The 17,373-nt window shown below is 43.1% G+C and overlaps 1 protein-coding gene across 1 annotated transcript in view; it reads left to right on the top strand.

The window, feature by feature from the left end:
* LOC126260710 (hemicentin-2) overlaps window positions 1-17,373 on the top strand; it is a 695,733-nt gene that overhangs the window by 273,876 nt on the left and 404,484 nt on the right. The window contains exon 3 of the mRNA XM_049958047.1: window positions 12,877-13,085. Within this exon, the coding sequence (XP_049814004.1) occupies window positions 12,877-13,085 (209 nt within the window). The remainder of the gene's footprint in view (window positions 1-12,876; window positions 13,086-17,373) is intronic.

A 17,373-nucleotide genomic window follows, 5' to 3' on the forward strand; every position in this document is an offset into this window, starting at 1 on the left:
CACAAATATTCGCACTGGGCTGCTCTGCGGCAGATAAGACGAGCAGAGGTTCATTTCAACAAAACAAGATAGTTTATCAACTTATTGGCGACGAATATAAGCTATGGAATACAATAAGAAATCAAGGAAAAAACAGATGGTACGCAATAAGTTTAAAAACATCTGTAAGAATGGGTTACTAGTAAAGTGTAAGAAAAGGCAGTTTTCGTCTAACCATTTTCGTTGTCTTTACTAAAGTCAGAAAAAATTATTATGAAGACACAACTCGCATTGAAACTCCATGAGATACTTAATGTTTCCGCGGGTAATAGCATTATTTGTAATATAAGTGCCGCGTAATTTGCGGAACGCATCTGACTTGTGACTCGGAAATAACTTACTTACTATAATGAAGCATAACATCATAGCAGTACCGAATAGTGGTAAGATGAGGCCCACTGCTTGGTCGATAGTGGTCGGGAACACGGTGGTGTGGCCGAAGCAGTCAACGTGAGAATTACAGTCTTATGGGAGCAGCAGGCCGATAAATCCACACAGTATCCCAGCCACCGGCGAAAGTTCAAAAATGGTTCATATAGCTCTGAGCACTATGGGACTTAACATCTGTCCCCTAAAACTTAGAACTACTCAAACCTAACTAACCTAAGGACATGACACACATCCATGCCCGAGGCAGGATTCGAACCTGCGACCGTAGCGGTCCCGCAGTCCCAGAGGGGTTGGGTTGTTTTTGGGGAAGAAGACCAGACAGCGAGGTCATCGGTCTCATCAGATTAGGGAAGGACGGGGAAGGAAGTCGGCCGTGCCCTTTGAAATGAACCATTCCGGCATTTGCCTGGAGCGATTTAGGGAAATCACGGAAAACCTAACTCAGGATGGCCGGACGCGGGATTGAACCGTCGTCCTCCCGAATGCGAGTCCCGTGTCTACCCACTGCGCCACCTCGCTCGGTGCAGTCCCAGACTGAAGTGCCTATAACCGCTCGCCCACACCGATCGGCCCCAGCGAAAGTGGCTGCTACGCCTACCAGCGAAAGCACGAAGCTCTTTCTGACATAGCAGTGAAGCACCCAGTAAGGGAGGAAGAAATGGAATGGAACTCAACGGGTTGAGATAGAAAATGATGTCATTTCAGCGACTGAACTGTCACATCTAATTTACAAAGAATTCGGAAATTTAAGCCCACTTATTAGTGTAAAGTTACACACTCTGTGGCCCGGATGCAAGCACTGATTCGATTTAGTAGGGTGTCATACAGCCGTTGTATCCTTTCCTGAGGGAAATTGGCCCACAAGTCTTACATATGGTCGTTGATATGCTCGATGCTGGCCCTGGTAAGGGGTAGACATCCAGGCAAGTATCACACATGCTCGATTAGGGACAGAACTGGGAATCTTGCTACCCACAAGAGCACCTAAACCTCATGCACACAGTTCATAGAGGCACGTTGCATTCGAGCACGAGCGTTGTTCTTGTTTAAATAGCATAATGACGCTGTCGCAAGGGAGCTGACTAAAGAGGTCAAAGGGCGTCCGTCACGTACAACTGTGGCGTCAGAGCTCCGTAATCACTACCAGTCATGATATGAACTCTTACCTGACGGCTGCGAACGTCATCACACCTGGATTAACACTACTGTGGCTAGGGAACCTCTGTGTCACTCTTGCAGTATTTGAGACTGTAGTTGCTTGATCGCTTCCATAATCCTCTCGCCCCTACTAAATCAACTCGTGACGGATAGTGTTGGATCTTTTCCGGCTCTTTTAGTAATCTATATAGGTAAAAGATCCCAAAGGGATGAGCAGTACTCGATAATCGGTCGCACAAGTGTTTTGTAAGTGGATGTTCACGACCTAATGTCGCTGGTAGGTGGTTACTGTTCAGAGGAGCTACCACTAGGATGTGTTGGATAATCTGTTCTTCCTCGGTGTACGCATCATTTGGCTAATTATGTAACTATCTGCATTTGGCGGATAGTGCAGTTTTGCCAGTAAATGTTGGGTCTCCCTTTTTTTTATATCGATGACTTTAATGACTTAAAGTATCCTTTTTTATGTTTAGAGGTACCGGTTCACCTGTAGATGTGGCTATGGGACATGAAACCGGTCTTGTCCCACTAAAGATTATAATACAGCTGTACACAGTGTTAATTTTGCAAAATAGGGTATTTCATGAGTACTATTCTGATGTCAAGATCGGCCATGCCTAACATCCACAAGAAATCAGATTTTCAAATACCTCAAACTGGGAATAAGTAATAAAACGGGAAACTTACTCATTGTTTTCCAGGATACTTCTGTTAAACAAAAATCACAGTTTTCTTCATTACTTAAAAGCAGTTGTTGGTTAAAGATAATATTAAATTGTTTAGATGTATTTCAACTTGTTTAAGTGAAATAAACGAGAAAAATTCTCGTGAGGTGCTAATAGTTTTATCCTTGACCCATGATCTAACTTTTTTTAATTTTTCTGTTTTTCCAAGAGCTTTGCAGGCAATTTCGATGAAAGGACATTGACAAATACAAATAACAGCTTCAACGGCATTTTCAGGCGTTCTAATGTACACCAGTTTCGTCTATCGTATTGGGGTATTGACAAGTTGAAAAATATTAAACCTTGTCGTAGCAATGTGAATGTTTGCAAATTTCCGCATACCTTGAGAGAGCTTACACGACCGGAAAATAAGAATCGACTTTTCCATATGTTTCGCCTCCTTCATTCTGATCTTTTCCGCAGTATTACGATTTAAAAAATATTTTGAATTTTTTGTTGTACCGTAGCGGGAAGAGATTGCTGGGGCATTGCGGAACCCCCTCATCGCCTAGTTGTCAGGTAATAACTCAAACATTTCTCGGATTAATGGATCGACAGAAATGGGTATGTTTCTTGCCGTTGCCAGCTAAGATTTTATCTCATGTGAATGGTTGGAACGCGAGCTATACAAATAAAAAGTAAACACATGATGCTAACTGATCTTTCAGATTAGGAATATTGCTGCTTTCATAAAAGAACGCCAAAATGGCCTCACTTGAGCTGCATGATTTTGTTGTTCTCAACAGAATTGAAAAGTGCACTGAAGCAGTAGTTGCGATTTATGAAAATCGGCTGTTGGTGTTTGGAGTGTGCAATAAACGCTACCCAAGGATGGAAGAGACGTTTTTCTAGTTGCCAGGGTGGCATTCAGCTTTGCAGCATGGGTGTTGTGGGTTCGACAGACTGGTGAACATTACGGGAGTACGTCGGAGGTGACTGCAGCAAGACAGACCATGAGTGTGAAAACTCTCTGCTGCTCCAAAGTTACAGTGGTGCCCCAGCGTCCTGTGTAGCGACGTGGCGTCGCCCCAGGGCATCCCTGTTGCAGGGGCATCGTCAGGTGTAGATCTCACGACCAAAGGGTAAGCGGAGGTGCGCTGCTGTGCGTTTTGTATGCCGCAGTGTTTTGGCTCGATGTTGCTGAGATGCTGGAGGCTGACAAGAGCACTACGTGGGGATTTTTTAAAAATGTTTTATATTTATGGTAGGTGAAGCTCAGAACTCGAATCCGAATCCTACAAAGACAGTAAATGCAGATCTAAAAAATTCTAGTTAAAATCGACTCAGAAATTTTGCTATTTAATGGGTGCCTTGAGTACCCTGAAGCAAAAACGACTCTTTTGACAGGCAGTGTGGCTCTGTGATAAAAGGCTTGCCTGCCAAGTGGGTGGTCTGAGTTTTATAAGTGGTTTAAACAAATACTTAAACAAAGATGCATATTCTGTAAGCATTTGCATGAAGCTTAAAATGGATAAAGATGGAAAAAATCGATAGTGCTCAAGACTGGTAACACTGTTTCGAATATCGTTTTGGTCATTATTTTGTTCGTTTTCCTACATTCTGTAATGTCGACCTCTGCTACTGCATGTATCAGGATGACTAAATTTAGTGGGTAGACACCAAATAAAGTTGGTGGGTGCCAGGAGTTGCCGTATTAAAACTCGGCGAGAACTTTCCAGATGATTTATTGCTTTTTTGCTACAATGCCCCGTTCACCTCGGTCTGCGTCACACGATCCCGCAATGCTGAGGCCACCACCCCAGCGACCCAGTGCAATGGGCTGTGTCGAGCCAGCCCTGTACGCCAGCTGCAGAGTTCGGATTACGTCAGGACGGCTGCGCCAGCAGCCGACTCAGCGGTCACCATTCTTGTTGTTTCCCCACTGCTCCACTGGGAGCCGTAGGCTGGCCCCGCTGCTGCTTCTTCCTCGCTGGCATAGCTGAGAACACGGCGGCAGCCACCGCCCGTGATCTGGCGTCCGGATCTGCGACCCTCGCCTTGGAAGTCTCCGGCGTGTGTCGGGAGCTGAGATGACTGCCCACAATAGCGAGCCAAGAGTGGCCCGCCGCTGGCTGGCTGTGGACCCCACGTCAGCCGCAGAGGGTCAAACCAATGACCCGCCGTGGACTGGGATGCTGTCGGTCCATCTGTTGCTGCTTCAAGCCCAGTGGTGTAATACGCCACGCCGTTCAGGAGAGCTGCCACACTTGACTGAATCTCATCGAAAAAGTACACAATTTATTCTGTGCTGTTCACCTCTGTTTTGCTAACACGCTGCTTCACGTCATGTATGCACCACACCCCGGCTGCACCAGTGGGCACCTTCTGCCTGTAGCTTGCACCATTCGAACTGCTGCATTTACGTATTTTAGCGGTTCGATGGCCCTGTGGCCTCCATTCCACTTTGCAACTGCTGGTCAGCGTAACTTACTGCAATCCAGCCCACACCTGGCTGTAACTTGTGCACTCCGAAATATTGCACCAAATCTAACTTACCCAACTTAAACTGTGGTGCTGCTACAGTTCATTTCAATTTAAATATAAAATAAATCAACACACATACAGTATAATAGTCATTTCTACGTCTTCTTAAACCTAGTTCAATATTTACACCAAAAAATTCCGTTTTCATTCCAAATATAACTTCTTAATCAGCGGTGTTTTAAAAAACGTTTGTAAATAAAGTTTGTTCAAATTGTGGAAATGCATTAAAGTATTTTTTTCCATCTTCATGTATTCTACTGTCCATGGAAATGCATCTTTCCTTAAAATTTTACCTGGGCCGCATACGTAGTGGAAAAATATTCTACCACAGCGCCATAGCACCTGTCAAACATTCGATCTTACTTCAGAGTTTTAAAGACGCTCGGATAACAGTCAAAGTCATTTTTTCGAGAATTTCGGAGAGTTGCATCTAACTGCTTTTGTTGGATTTATGTTTGAGTTATGATCTTCATGTCATAAATGTAATAAATTAGAAAATCCGATTGTCGTGTGGTCTCCTTTTGCGTCGTCAGATCGCTGTCCAGGTCCCCGCAGCGGCGACTGGTGTTGGTCAGTGAAGCTAACAGCACTGGGCGATGTAGTGGAGGGGTAGCCCAATGTCTCAAATCAGGAACTCTAGTGCAGGAAACGGACAGATGAGGGTGACGGCTGTCCAGGTATGGTGGAGAGATCTGGCAGAACGGTGGCAGCTGGTTACAGACAGTCGTGGGTTCGAGCCTCTGCTTAGCAGCTCGGTAGGTTCATATAAATAATGCCCCAGAGACTGTGTCTGGTCGCGAATCAGTGCAGTGCTGATTGGCGAAATGCTGCATTGACAACTCGTTTCGTTACCCTTACTTCAGGATGACGTAACGCATGGTGCGTTCAGCATGTCGGTTGTGTCCTTAACTGCGAGTCTTCAGGCTTGCCTAGGAACACCGTGCTCCCGATCTCTTTGGCATCACCATTTTCCGCTGAACAACTCTGAAGTTAATCGTTTGCCTTTGCTTAACAAGTACATGTGAGTATTAGTGTGGTTTACATTCTAATAGCTATATCTCTCTAACATACAAAATTACACAAATGTTATATGGAACGTTATTTTCAGATTACTTTATACTACAACTTTCTAAAATATTTATTTCTGTTTATATAAATATTTATTTATGTTGAACGTATGTCAATGTGACGTCTAGTGCACACATATTGGTGTGATTCTCTGCTGCTTTACGCCATACGACTCCCAAAAGGATGGTACATTTATCTTTGATATTCACCCATGTGTCTTGATCTTAGATCCCGAAAATGAGTGACAAATTATTGGCTTCTTGCAGAGATCATTCTCTCAATCCCTTTCACAAGGTAAGAAACATAAATTGCACTACATATTTTTGAAAGAATTCCGAGTCAACTAAATACAGGAAATAAGTACTAACAGGTTTTTACGTCATCCCTCTTCATCCACACCCCCTTCCCTAGGGGTAGTAGGGAATTTTATTCCCCCAGGATTTTTCACAGATAATAAGTCATATACTTCAGTTGCAGTTGCTCCAGGTATTCCAGAGTTATACTTGAATGTCACCCCCTTTTTGCTGTCACACCTGTCGGATGCGGCTGGTACTTACCCCACAGTGCTTCTTTCCACATAATAATTAGCCTGTAAATCACCGATTCTGTAAACTGTTGAACTCCCATGTACAAAACAGCTTCAGACGTCTGCTTAACTTGCAGATCAGTTAACATGTTATGCAGACGACGTTATGCGTGACGCAAGAAAAAATTTAAGAAAGATTGGAAATTATGTTTAAAGTTGTTCAGAAGTCGTTAAGTGCCCTGATTCTCAAATACTAGATGTATCAAGGTAGGATATTTGCGCGAAGTGCGTTACGCTTCTTTTTTACCTCCACTCCCACCCCGCTGGGTGGTAGGTGGTAGTACCCTCAGTGCTTTCCCGGACAGAAACCGGTATGAGTAGCATGTTTTGTATAAATTTGTTCAGCACATTAGGAGGACTTACTGGACACACATATATATATATACACACATACATTTTTATAATACAAGAAGCAGTCAAATAGAAACGAGACTGCTCGATATAAGTAAATTACCTGTTTAATATTTCAAAGCTAGCCCTAACTCCTAATACATATATCCACTGTGAGTGAAGACGTTTCAATCGTTTGAATTTTAATAACAAACGATTGGGTCAGAAGGAAAGGTAAATGTTTCGACGAATAATAGTATTTGTCGCACGGAACAAAAAACTTTATATGGACATACGCCTATTCCGAATGGTTTCTGAGATCAAACACCTCTATCACATTCATACATTTATCTTGATTAACCCAAAAACAGCACCCTCTAGCGAAAATGAGTCACAGTACAATATGAAACTAGTTTAATATCCAACAAAAAACGTCCTATTCATTTCTTTCTCTAGGACTTATAGTTCGCGTGAAGAGAGCGGGAGAATATCGAAAACCTCGCGCTAGTCACGTGCACTGTAACTTAGTTTTTGTAGGCCAACTTGAGGTAGTTTCTCGACTTAATGGACCGCAAGTGTCCCATACCAAACTGTTCGTCACTATTTCCTCTACCCCACTGTGGTACTTTGTAAACAGTGATAAAAAATGAATAATACAGGAAACAAAATAAAGATGTACATTAAGTATAGTCTACCTCGGAAATCTTTCGGTATAGGGCTTATGTCCATATCAAGTTTCATGTCAAAAATCACTGATACTATCACCCGTCAAAGCACGTAACTTTCATCCTGAGTCACCCTGTTACAAGAGGCACTGAAATAAAGACGAGGCAAATCGAGGAAAGTAAGCAAACTATTGAGTACTTCAGAAGTAACAACGGTAGCTTTTAATACATATAGACCTATTCCGCTGTAAGACATGACGGTCAGTGTCTAGGTGAAAAAATATTTTTCGTTGCCTACTGGACCATGACTGCACGCTGCCGTGCATTTCCTCCGAAGCAAATCAACGACCACTAATGTCTGTCTTCACGGCACCAAAGATATGTAAATCGCTGGGAACAGACCGAGATTGTATAGAGGATGTGGACGGGCCCACATGTTGCCAAGGTTGTATCGACTATGCTACAGAATTTTCGCTTGAAAGCCCTTACACGTCATTTGTATTGTCCCGATGCCTCCGTATGTGATTTAGACATATTTAGAGCAGCGAAGGCAGACATTCGTGGCGTCGATTTGATTCGGATGAAGAGGGGCACGTCTGCATACAGTCATGGTTCGGTAGGCATCCGCAGTCTTTTCTCCATGAAGGCATTGACCATCTTGTCCCACAGTGGGATAGATGTATTAACAGTTACGGCGATTATTTTTGAAATAATGAGCAGTTTACTAATTTTTTACGTGTACATTGTTTTCATTTGACTGCCCGTTACACATGTTGTTAGAGGGATAAGTGCAGATATTTTTACTCGTGACTGAGAAAAGTGTACTGAAGAACACTATATCAGTGTTTGCTTCGTTTGCAGTCTAATAATTAAAGCTATAAGGAGTAGTGTTTTTCTTGGTTGGTTAGTACTTCCAAGTACATGTGCATAGAGCAAACCATTAACGCATATTTTTTCCTGGCAAGTCGATCAGATGTTCAAATAAGGACACATGGAACCAAAACGATTAGCCTGTAGCGACAGACGTGGTTCAGTTGTAATTAGTGGAGCAGTTACGACCGTGCAGAAAAATCGGGTACGGTGATGCAAAATGTTCGCAGGAAGTATGGCGAAGACAGAAAAAAAAAACTAATTCACTGAAGTGGGTACATATTAAGGTACCAATTATGACAATCTCTCTCTTGTAATACCCTGTATATAGAGGTTCCTCCTTAAACACAATGTACAATCTTTGAAAATGGAGTTTTGAACTCTACACACGTTGCGCTAAAAGAGGAAGTTATAATAGATTTACTGAAGTCAGCTTAGTGATTACAAGATACAGGGTTTATCAAAAAAGAATCATCCGATAAACATATACAGTTAATTTTGTTTTTTGATGGACGGAAAGCTCAAAAAGATTTTTTATGCTTATTTTTTCATAGGTGTTCAATATACCCCTGCTGAGATGCGCAGCATATATCAGTGTTTCAGCTGCCGAGAATTATTCCGGGTTCTATGGTCGTGGTCCATGGAACTCCTCTTTCCCTGACGGTATCTTGTATACATGTGGTTGAGTCTACATTGTAACTACAAAGAGCAGTGTGAATACACGGTTGAAGGAACATAAAAGTGTTTGTCGACTAGGGAAAACAGACAAGTCAGCCGTGGCGGAACATGCTCTTCAGTCGGGTGATCACGTAGTGTAATTTTCGGAAACTGAAGACTTATGTACTATGACGAACTACTATCCACGGCTATAAAAGGAAGCCATCGAAATATATAAACATGGGGATAATTTTAACAGAAAAGAAGAAGCAATGAAACTCAGCGATGTATGGACTGTGGCGCTACAGAATCGATATGAAATTTTTATCTCTGACGTACTATGGTCGATAGTTACATTTTATCCTTGACAAGGTTTTTCTCTGCTATCACGTGAAATCCAGACCACGCCCACTTTCCACGGTATTTAGGCCGTTCTTCGACGTCAGACTCGTCAGTCGGCAAGACTCAGCACAGCCAAGGTCACCTCCGAAGGTGTCCAACGTAGCATTGGACGAAACGTTAGGGATAGAATAGTTCCATGGACCATACAACCCGGACGAATTCTCGGCAACTGAAACATCCGGTCGTGAAGGCCTTCGTTTTATGATATGTCAGTGTGGTATTCAAATTGTTTGCACACTGTAGCGAGCATGTCTTGAGTTACAGATTCCACAGCTGGTGTTATGCTATGTCTCAGTTCATTCACTATCGTCGGTAACGGAGGCACATAAACAGAGTCTTTTGTGAACGCCCCACCTCTCCCCCCAGCCCAAGAAGTAATCACATACAGTCTGGTCCGGTGACGTTGGAGGTCAGTAATGTAAGGCTGAATCATTTGTTCCAGTGCGATCGATCCATAGTTCAGTAAGCCTTTGATTTAAAAATTCCCGTACTTACAGATGACAGTGTGGCGGTGCCCCATCCTGTTGGTAAATGAAGTCGTTCGAATCAGTCTGCAACTGTGGAAATAGAAGTTCTGAAGGATATCGTGATTTGTGCTTCCTGTAACAGTGTTCTTGGCAAAGAAAAATTGTCCATATGCCTTTTACCGTGAAACTGCAGAAAAGAAACTAAGTTTTGGAGAAGCCCTATCGTGTTGCACAACTTCATGTGGTTGTTCCGTACTCCATATTCTCACATTATGACGGTTCACCTTTCCACGTAAATGGAATGTTGCTTCATCGCTGAACACTAAGCATGAAAGAAAACTGTCATCCTCCATCTTACAGAACTCCACACGTTATTGTTCGTCACCTTCAGAAAGAGTTTTTGTATGGTTTCATGTGTAAACGTCAGACGAACATCGGGACCGCGCGGGATTAGCCGATCGCTCTCAGGTGCTGCAGTCATGGACTGTGCGGCTGGTCCCGGCGGACGTTCGAGTTCTCCCTCGGGCATGGGTGTGTGTGTTTGTCCTTAGGATAATTTAGGTTAAGTAGTGTGTAAGCTTAGGGACTGATGACCTTAGTAGTTAAGTCCCATAAGATTTCACACACGAACAAGTTGAGCTGTCGAGCAGCACGGCGAGCGGATTTCTGCGGACTCCTTGTCAAACCATGGCGGATGCGTTCGACGTTTGTGTCAGACACTCAGGGGCGGTGCGGCGATTTGCCTTGGCACAAACAACCTGTCTCTCGGAGTTGTTCATGGCATCACCTCTTGCTCTTTGCTGTAGGAGGATCCACACCACACGTAGTACGAAAGTTATGCTGAACAGTTATTACTGAACCGCACTGCGGAAAACATTTTCTGTTATCCCGACAGCATTTTTACTAGAACTGAAGTAGACGCACACTGCTGCTACCGGCCGGCCGGAGTGACTGAGCGGTTCTAGGCGCTACAGTCTGGAACTGCGCGACCGCTACGGTCGCAGGTTCGAATCCTGCCTCGGGCATGGATGTGTGTGATGTCCTTAAGTTAGTTAGGTTTAAGTAGTTCTAAGTTATAGGGACTGATGACCACAGCAGTTAAGTCCCATAGTGCTCAGAGCCATCTGAACTGCTGCTATCCGGCGAAAACAGTGTAAAACGCGAGAGTTTGCTCTTTGCAGCAGTACGTTGTTCACGCACATATCTCAAATTATATAATAGTTACATTTTATTATATTGCATGATTCTTTTTGATACACCCTGTATATTACTAAACTGTAAGTTAAATCTTGGAAAACCCTCGACGAAGTGTCTGTTGATAAGGTTGTCGTTGTGCAAAGTTCAAGCATGCGCTAGGTAGAGTGTGTCCAGAAAAGGACTCCCTGATTTCAAAATTAAATATCTCGAAAACAAAGATATATAAAGGAATGCAGTAAACGGTATGTTTATTGTGAAAGCTGTAAGAAGTTTATACAGCAGTTTGAAATAATAGTTACAAAAGCTGCTAACAGATGGCGCTGTAATCACCATACGTAATGCCTAGTATAAATAGTGATCCGAAGCCCAGAGCGATCAGTTCCACTATTGAAACGTGAAAGGTGGTTAGCGTACCGAAGGAAGAGATTAAAACCATGTACTCCATTGAACAACGCGTTTTCCTGGTGCTAGAGTACCACAGGTTAGAAGAGAGTCCTACGGCAACGAGGCGAAGTTTTCAAGCACGATTTAATATTCCAAAAGGACCCGATGCGAAAACCATTCGTACGCTCTTCGCAAAATTTCAACGAACTGGCAGCGTAACATGATCTAGTGGGGCATGTTGGCCGCAAGCAAACCGCAGTTACGCCTGAAAATATCGCCACAGTTTCTGGAATTATTCAGCGAAATCCAATGTCATCCGTCGTAGAATTGCATCTGAGACTGGTTTGAAGCGTTCCAGCACGCAGAAAATACAGAGAAAGAGCCTACACATGTTTCCATTCAAAATTCAAACGCACCAGGCCGTACCCGTACGAGCTGTGCAACAAAGGGTTGCCTCTGCTAATCAGATGCTCACAATGATTTATAGTGCAGGATTTGATGTTGGCTGCATCTGGTTTACAGATGAAGCACACTTCCACCTGAATGGATACGTGAATAAGCAGAACTGGCGATTTTTGGGTTCCGAAAAGCCACAGTGGTGTGAAGCGAAACCCCTGTATTCTCCTAAAGTTACTGTGTGGGCTGCAGTATGCAGCAGAGGCATTATTCGCCCTTTTTCCATTCGAGAAACGGTCACTGGTGCACGTTACGTTGCAATTTTGGAACAATTTGTCGCCACACAGCAAGCGTTAGAGGATCGACCAGGTACTGAATGGTTAATGCAAGATGGAGCCAGACCACTTCGGACCGAACAAGTGTTTCGCTTTCTTGAGGAATACTTCGGGAATCGAGTCATTGCTTTGGAATATCCCAAATTTACTGGTGCAGGCATGTATTGGCCTCCATATTCGCCGGATTTGACTCCCTGTGACTTTTTTTGTGGGGCACAGTGAAAGACATGGTCTACCCGAAGCATCCCGCCACGCTGGACGAGCTTGAATCGGCGATCTCTGTGGCATGTGAATCCATTTCGGTTGAGACACTACGAAATGTGATGGCGAATTTCATTCTTCGTTTGCGCCACCTCTGTAGTGCCAATGGTGAACATTTTGAGAACATTGTGATGTGATTGTTTGCAAAGATTGTTTTCATACGATTATTTCACTTATGTATGCTGATATGAGCTGTACAGCGTACAGCGCCATCTGTTAGCAGCTTTTGTAACTATTATTTCAGACAGCTTTATAAACTTCTTACAGCTTTCACAATAAACATACCGTTTACTGCATTCCTCTATCGATCTTCGTTTTCGAGATATTTAATTTCGAAATCAGGGAGCCCTTTTCTGGACACCCTGTACTAAGTTATTCATTGTACGACGTAGCTGACTCGCCTCTGTTCCAGCCAAACAGCACACAGTGTACTGAAACCGGCACGCTTCCATCTGCCTGCAGCGTGGACGCCCGCGAGCGCGACTTCTCGCAGGCGGAGCGCTGGTCCAACGAGACGGTGTTCGGCAGCCGCGCCTACTTCGTCACCGACCGGCCACCCGCAGCACTCGCCGTGGAGAGCGTGAGGCCGCGAGACCAGGCCACCTACCGCTGCCGCGTCGACTTCCGCTTCGCGCAGACGCGCAACTCCAAGGTCAACTTCACGGTCATAGGTGAGTGCCACCACGTCCGCGATCGCAGCTTCTGAGTGCAGCGCGCCGGCTAGAACAGTGGAGTCGAATAAACACTGAACAAATCTGCAGGTTTCAATCACCGTTCTAACTGAAGATACAATCCTTTGTTACGTGAGGTAACGAATTTTAACTTTAATATAAATGAGTAAAATGTTGGTTGCTGAAAATATCTCGTAGCTATTTTTGGAGGTTTTTTTCCCACATTCACAACATGTTTCGATCCCAGCCCTCGATTGGTCACTTGTCAGTAATTAAAATTTGGGATTACAATATTTTCCCATAATACAAATGCAAGTATATACAGCGTGTCCGAAAAGTCTTTCCCTGATTGCATAAATTGATAACTCAGGCTAGGAGTAACATACAAATATGAAACTGGTGTCTAATTGTTTACAAAGTATCAAAGTTTTTCTCACACGTCAGTAAATTCCACATGAGCACCCTTGGTAGCACGTAGCACATCTAGGCGACATTCAGTTTCCGTACACACATTAGACAACATCACTGGAGGGATCGATTCAGCGACTGTAGATATCCGTTGCCGCAGGGTTTCAAGATCTGGTACACCTGTTTGGTAGACCTCGTCCTTGACATGACCCCATAAAAAGAAGTCTAATGGGATTATGTCAGGAGAGCGTGGAGGCCAAACCGTATCACGACTAGTCCATCGCCCAGGAAAGGTCATATCGAGATAGGCACCGACGTCCAGACCCCAATGAGACGGTGCACCATCTTGCTGAAACAAGACATCGGGGTGATACTGAAGCAGCTGAGGAACATTATACAGTTGTAACATGTCCAGATACACTGCAGATGTGATGGTAGCGTCAGCGAAGAAGAATGGCCTCATAATTCGATTGTGCATTAGCGCGCACCAAACATTCACCTTTGGATTGCCTTTGGTGCACTCCATGACCTCGCCAGGGGGTTGTGAGCCCCAAATGCTCACATTATGGCGATTCACTCCTCCACTGACAAAAAAGGTCGCTTCGTCGGAAAAGGCAATTCGTCTGAGATAACCATCATCGTCCTCAATACGTGATAGCATTTCGACCGCAAAGTCATATCGACGTGTACTGACATTGGGCAACAATGCCTGAACGATTTGCACTTTGTATGCACGAAGCAATAAACGTTTGTGTAAAATGTCATGGAGAGAACTTTTTGGCATCTGTAATTCCCGTGAGGCCCTGCTCACCGATTTCTTCGGACTTCGCAGAAAAGACTGCCCTACAGCTTCCACCCTGTCTGCTGAGGTTCTTGGTCGACCAGACTTCGGAAGGTCAGCAACCGATCCTGTGTTCTTGAACCTTGACGTCAGGTAGATTCCTTCCAAATGTTGTCTGGAAGTGTCTCTGCACTGCGGTTGGTGATCGTGTTTCATGGTACCATAGGACACACTGTGCCTTCTCCTGATTGGTTAACATGGCTTCTTGGGCACTGCATCTATTCCACCACTTACGTACTGCTAACCTAAAACAAAAAAAAAACTTTGATAGTTTGTAAACAATTCGACACAAATTTCATATTTGTATCTTACTTCTAGCCTGAGTTATCAATTTATGTAATCAGGGAAAGACTTTTCGGACACCCTGTATAATTACGAGGTTCTAAAACGCACAAAAATAATAAAAAATCGAAGATGTACGTACCATATGCAATTTCTGATTTAAGGAAATATTATTATTTCTGAGCATCAGATTGAGAAGCAACATATACTTGCGTGGCTCCTTTCCCGTTTAGAGAGTACCGCGTACCATTGTTGAACAGCGAGGCTTTGTGCGAGCGAGGTGCGATTTGAGAAGTGAAGTTTGCTAAGAAATTCCCTGACTTCACTCGCACTGAAAATGTACCTAGTGGCCAGTTTAAAACTGAGCTTGAAGAATATTACGAGGGGGAAATATAAGTAGTATGTTAACGTCGGCCTCGACTGTTCCGTCCACACAATGAGATACGGACACGGTTGGCTCTGTGAAAAAAAAAATAAAATAAAAAAATAAGGAGAGCTTCTGTAAAGTTTGGAAGGTAGGAGACGAGGTACTGGCAGAAGTAAACCTGTGAGTACCGGGCGTGAGTCGTGCTTCGGTAGCTCAGTTGGTAGAGCACTTGCCCGCGAAAGGCAAAGGTCCCGAGTTCGAGTCTCGGTCAGGCACACAGTTTTAATCTGCCAGGAAGTTTCAAACAAATAAATGATTAAAAATTAAAAAAATAAAATAACTTGGCACATAGAAAGTAAATGATTCAGGTTGTTGTACAACTACCAAAGCAAACACAAATTTAGAATAATTGACACGATAATTACGAGCCTGGATTACAAATAACATCTTAACACTTACGTCAATAAAAATGACAGAGCCTGGGCGGTTTGAAAAGTTTAGAAATCATGTAGAAATGTTCTTTCATTAACCACTATGCGGTTTTCACACATACTAGACTCACATGCAACAAAATAACAGTATATCTCTGTAGATTTAAAGAAATTAGAAATCTTATAATGACACCTATGTAATGGTGCGCCCGTATTACACAGGAGATAAAAAGAGAGTGATACCGTCCGGCAGTGGACGAAGGGTTGCGCGCTTGGTCTTTTGTAATATTCAAATGTCTTCAGAGTCTGTCTTTAATATCGATGTTTCTACATGCGCACTAAATTGGTCTATAGTTTTTGGCGCGTCAGTAGCGCTTGATTCATTTCTCCCCGTAAATCGTCAAAACAAATGATTCAAATGCGTAGTTAAATATTATACATTGGCAAATAAATGGCTCTTGGCCTCTTTCATTACTCAGATCAGTGTTTTATGAGACGAGATGTCGAGGTGAGGAAATACAACATCTCAAATTACATAAGTTCAAAAGGCAGCTGTAAATGCCGTTCATCAATAAATACGTGTGGTATATCAGGTGCAATAATCTTCCATTCGCACAGACAGAAACCAAATGTACCAGCGTGAGAGCGACAGGTAAGTCGCAAAGTGGTGTGCTATACCATGTGGCAGAATCGTCAGTATCGTAAGGAAATTTAATAAAAGTCGTATATCACGATTGCTAACAATGGCAGGAGTGAAGCTCAAAGACATAAAATCGTATAAGATACGACAGTAACTATAGTATACGTATGTGGAAATGACAGCATATTAAAAAATAAACTCAGAATTGTGGCAAACGTCAACGAACATTTGGTGTTATAAACAGCGGCCGCAAAGAACACACAATTTTTATTTTCAATGGCAGTTGAAGAAATTATCAAAAATATGAAAAAAACGATCCCTTGTTTCACTGTTTTGCTCATTAACTAGTCGGTCATGGAAGCATCGTCTACGTACGAAAATTTCTAGATCTTCTAAAATATCCAAACAAACCCCTTTTTTCTCATGGTGAAGAATCTGTAGATTGTTTTCGATGTCACGAAACTGACGGTTACACTGACGTAAATGAGGTGCTAGTACACTGTAACAGCTGGGGTAACCGAGGTCCCTATGTCGTGTTGACTCCCAGTCCGTCCGATATAAACCCTGGCACAGGCTCTACACCTAATCTTATAGACCTCCCCATTGCAAAACTTATTAACAAGCTGCTCTATACTATGGCGTAGGAGCTTTCCCAATTTGTTAATAGCGTTAAAACCTACCTTCATGTTATGATTCTTAAACTCATTACTGATCTTCTGAGAGTGTTGGCCACCATATGTCACAGCAGCATATCCAACTACTTATTCTTTACTCCGGTCCTTTCGTGCGTCTGTGTAAATTTTTTTCGCCCATTTTCCTGATATCACTGTTCTCTAAATACATTTGCGTTTCCTAACGGTGGTCTGTTGGTCAAGACAGATTGTTTTAACCTGTGGAACACTGAACGAAATAATGCTTTCTTCTGTGATGGGGGACGACTAGAATTCGCAGCAATAATGTTATATGTTGTTGTGGGCATACGGAAAATCTTGCATTCTAAACACTGGCCATACCGACTTATACGTAAATCCTAAAAGTTAAGAGAAATCTCAACTTCAAATTTAAATCACGGTGGAAAACGTTAAAAGTTCTTTTACCCTCCTGAGTGCCTCGTCTTTACTTCCGTTAAAACGACTACTACATCAACACAACGTTTGTCGAGTACAATTTTACTAACTAGCTCATTCTGCTTCGCGAAGAGTTCACGTTGAAGACCGTTTATAAAAATCTCGGATAGAATGGGGAAAAGGCTTGAGCCCATTGGGAAGCCGTCATTTTCACGAAAAATACGCCCATTATAGGAAAAATAATCAAACGAA

This window comes from Schistocerca nitens, chromosome 5 (genome assembly GCF_023898315.1).
Source record: "Schistocerca nitens isolate TAMUIC-IGC-003100 chromosome 5, iqSchNite1.1, whole genome shotgun sequence".
Lineage (NCBI taxonomy): Eukaryota > Metazoa > Arthropoda > Insecta > Orthoptera > Acrididae > Schistocerca > Schistocerca nitens.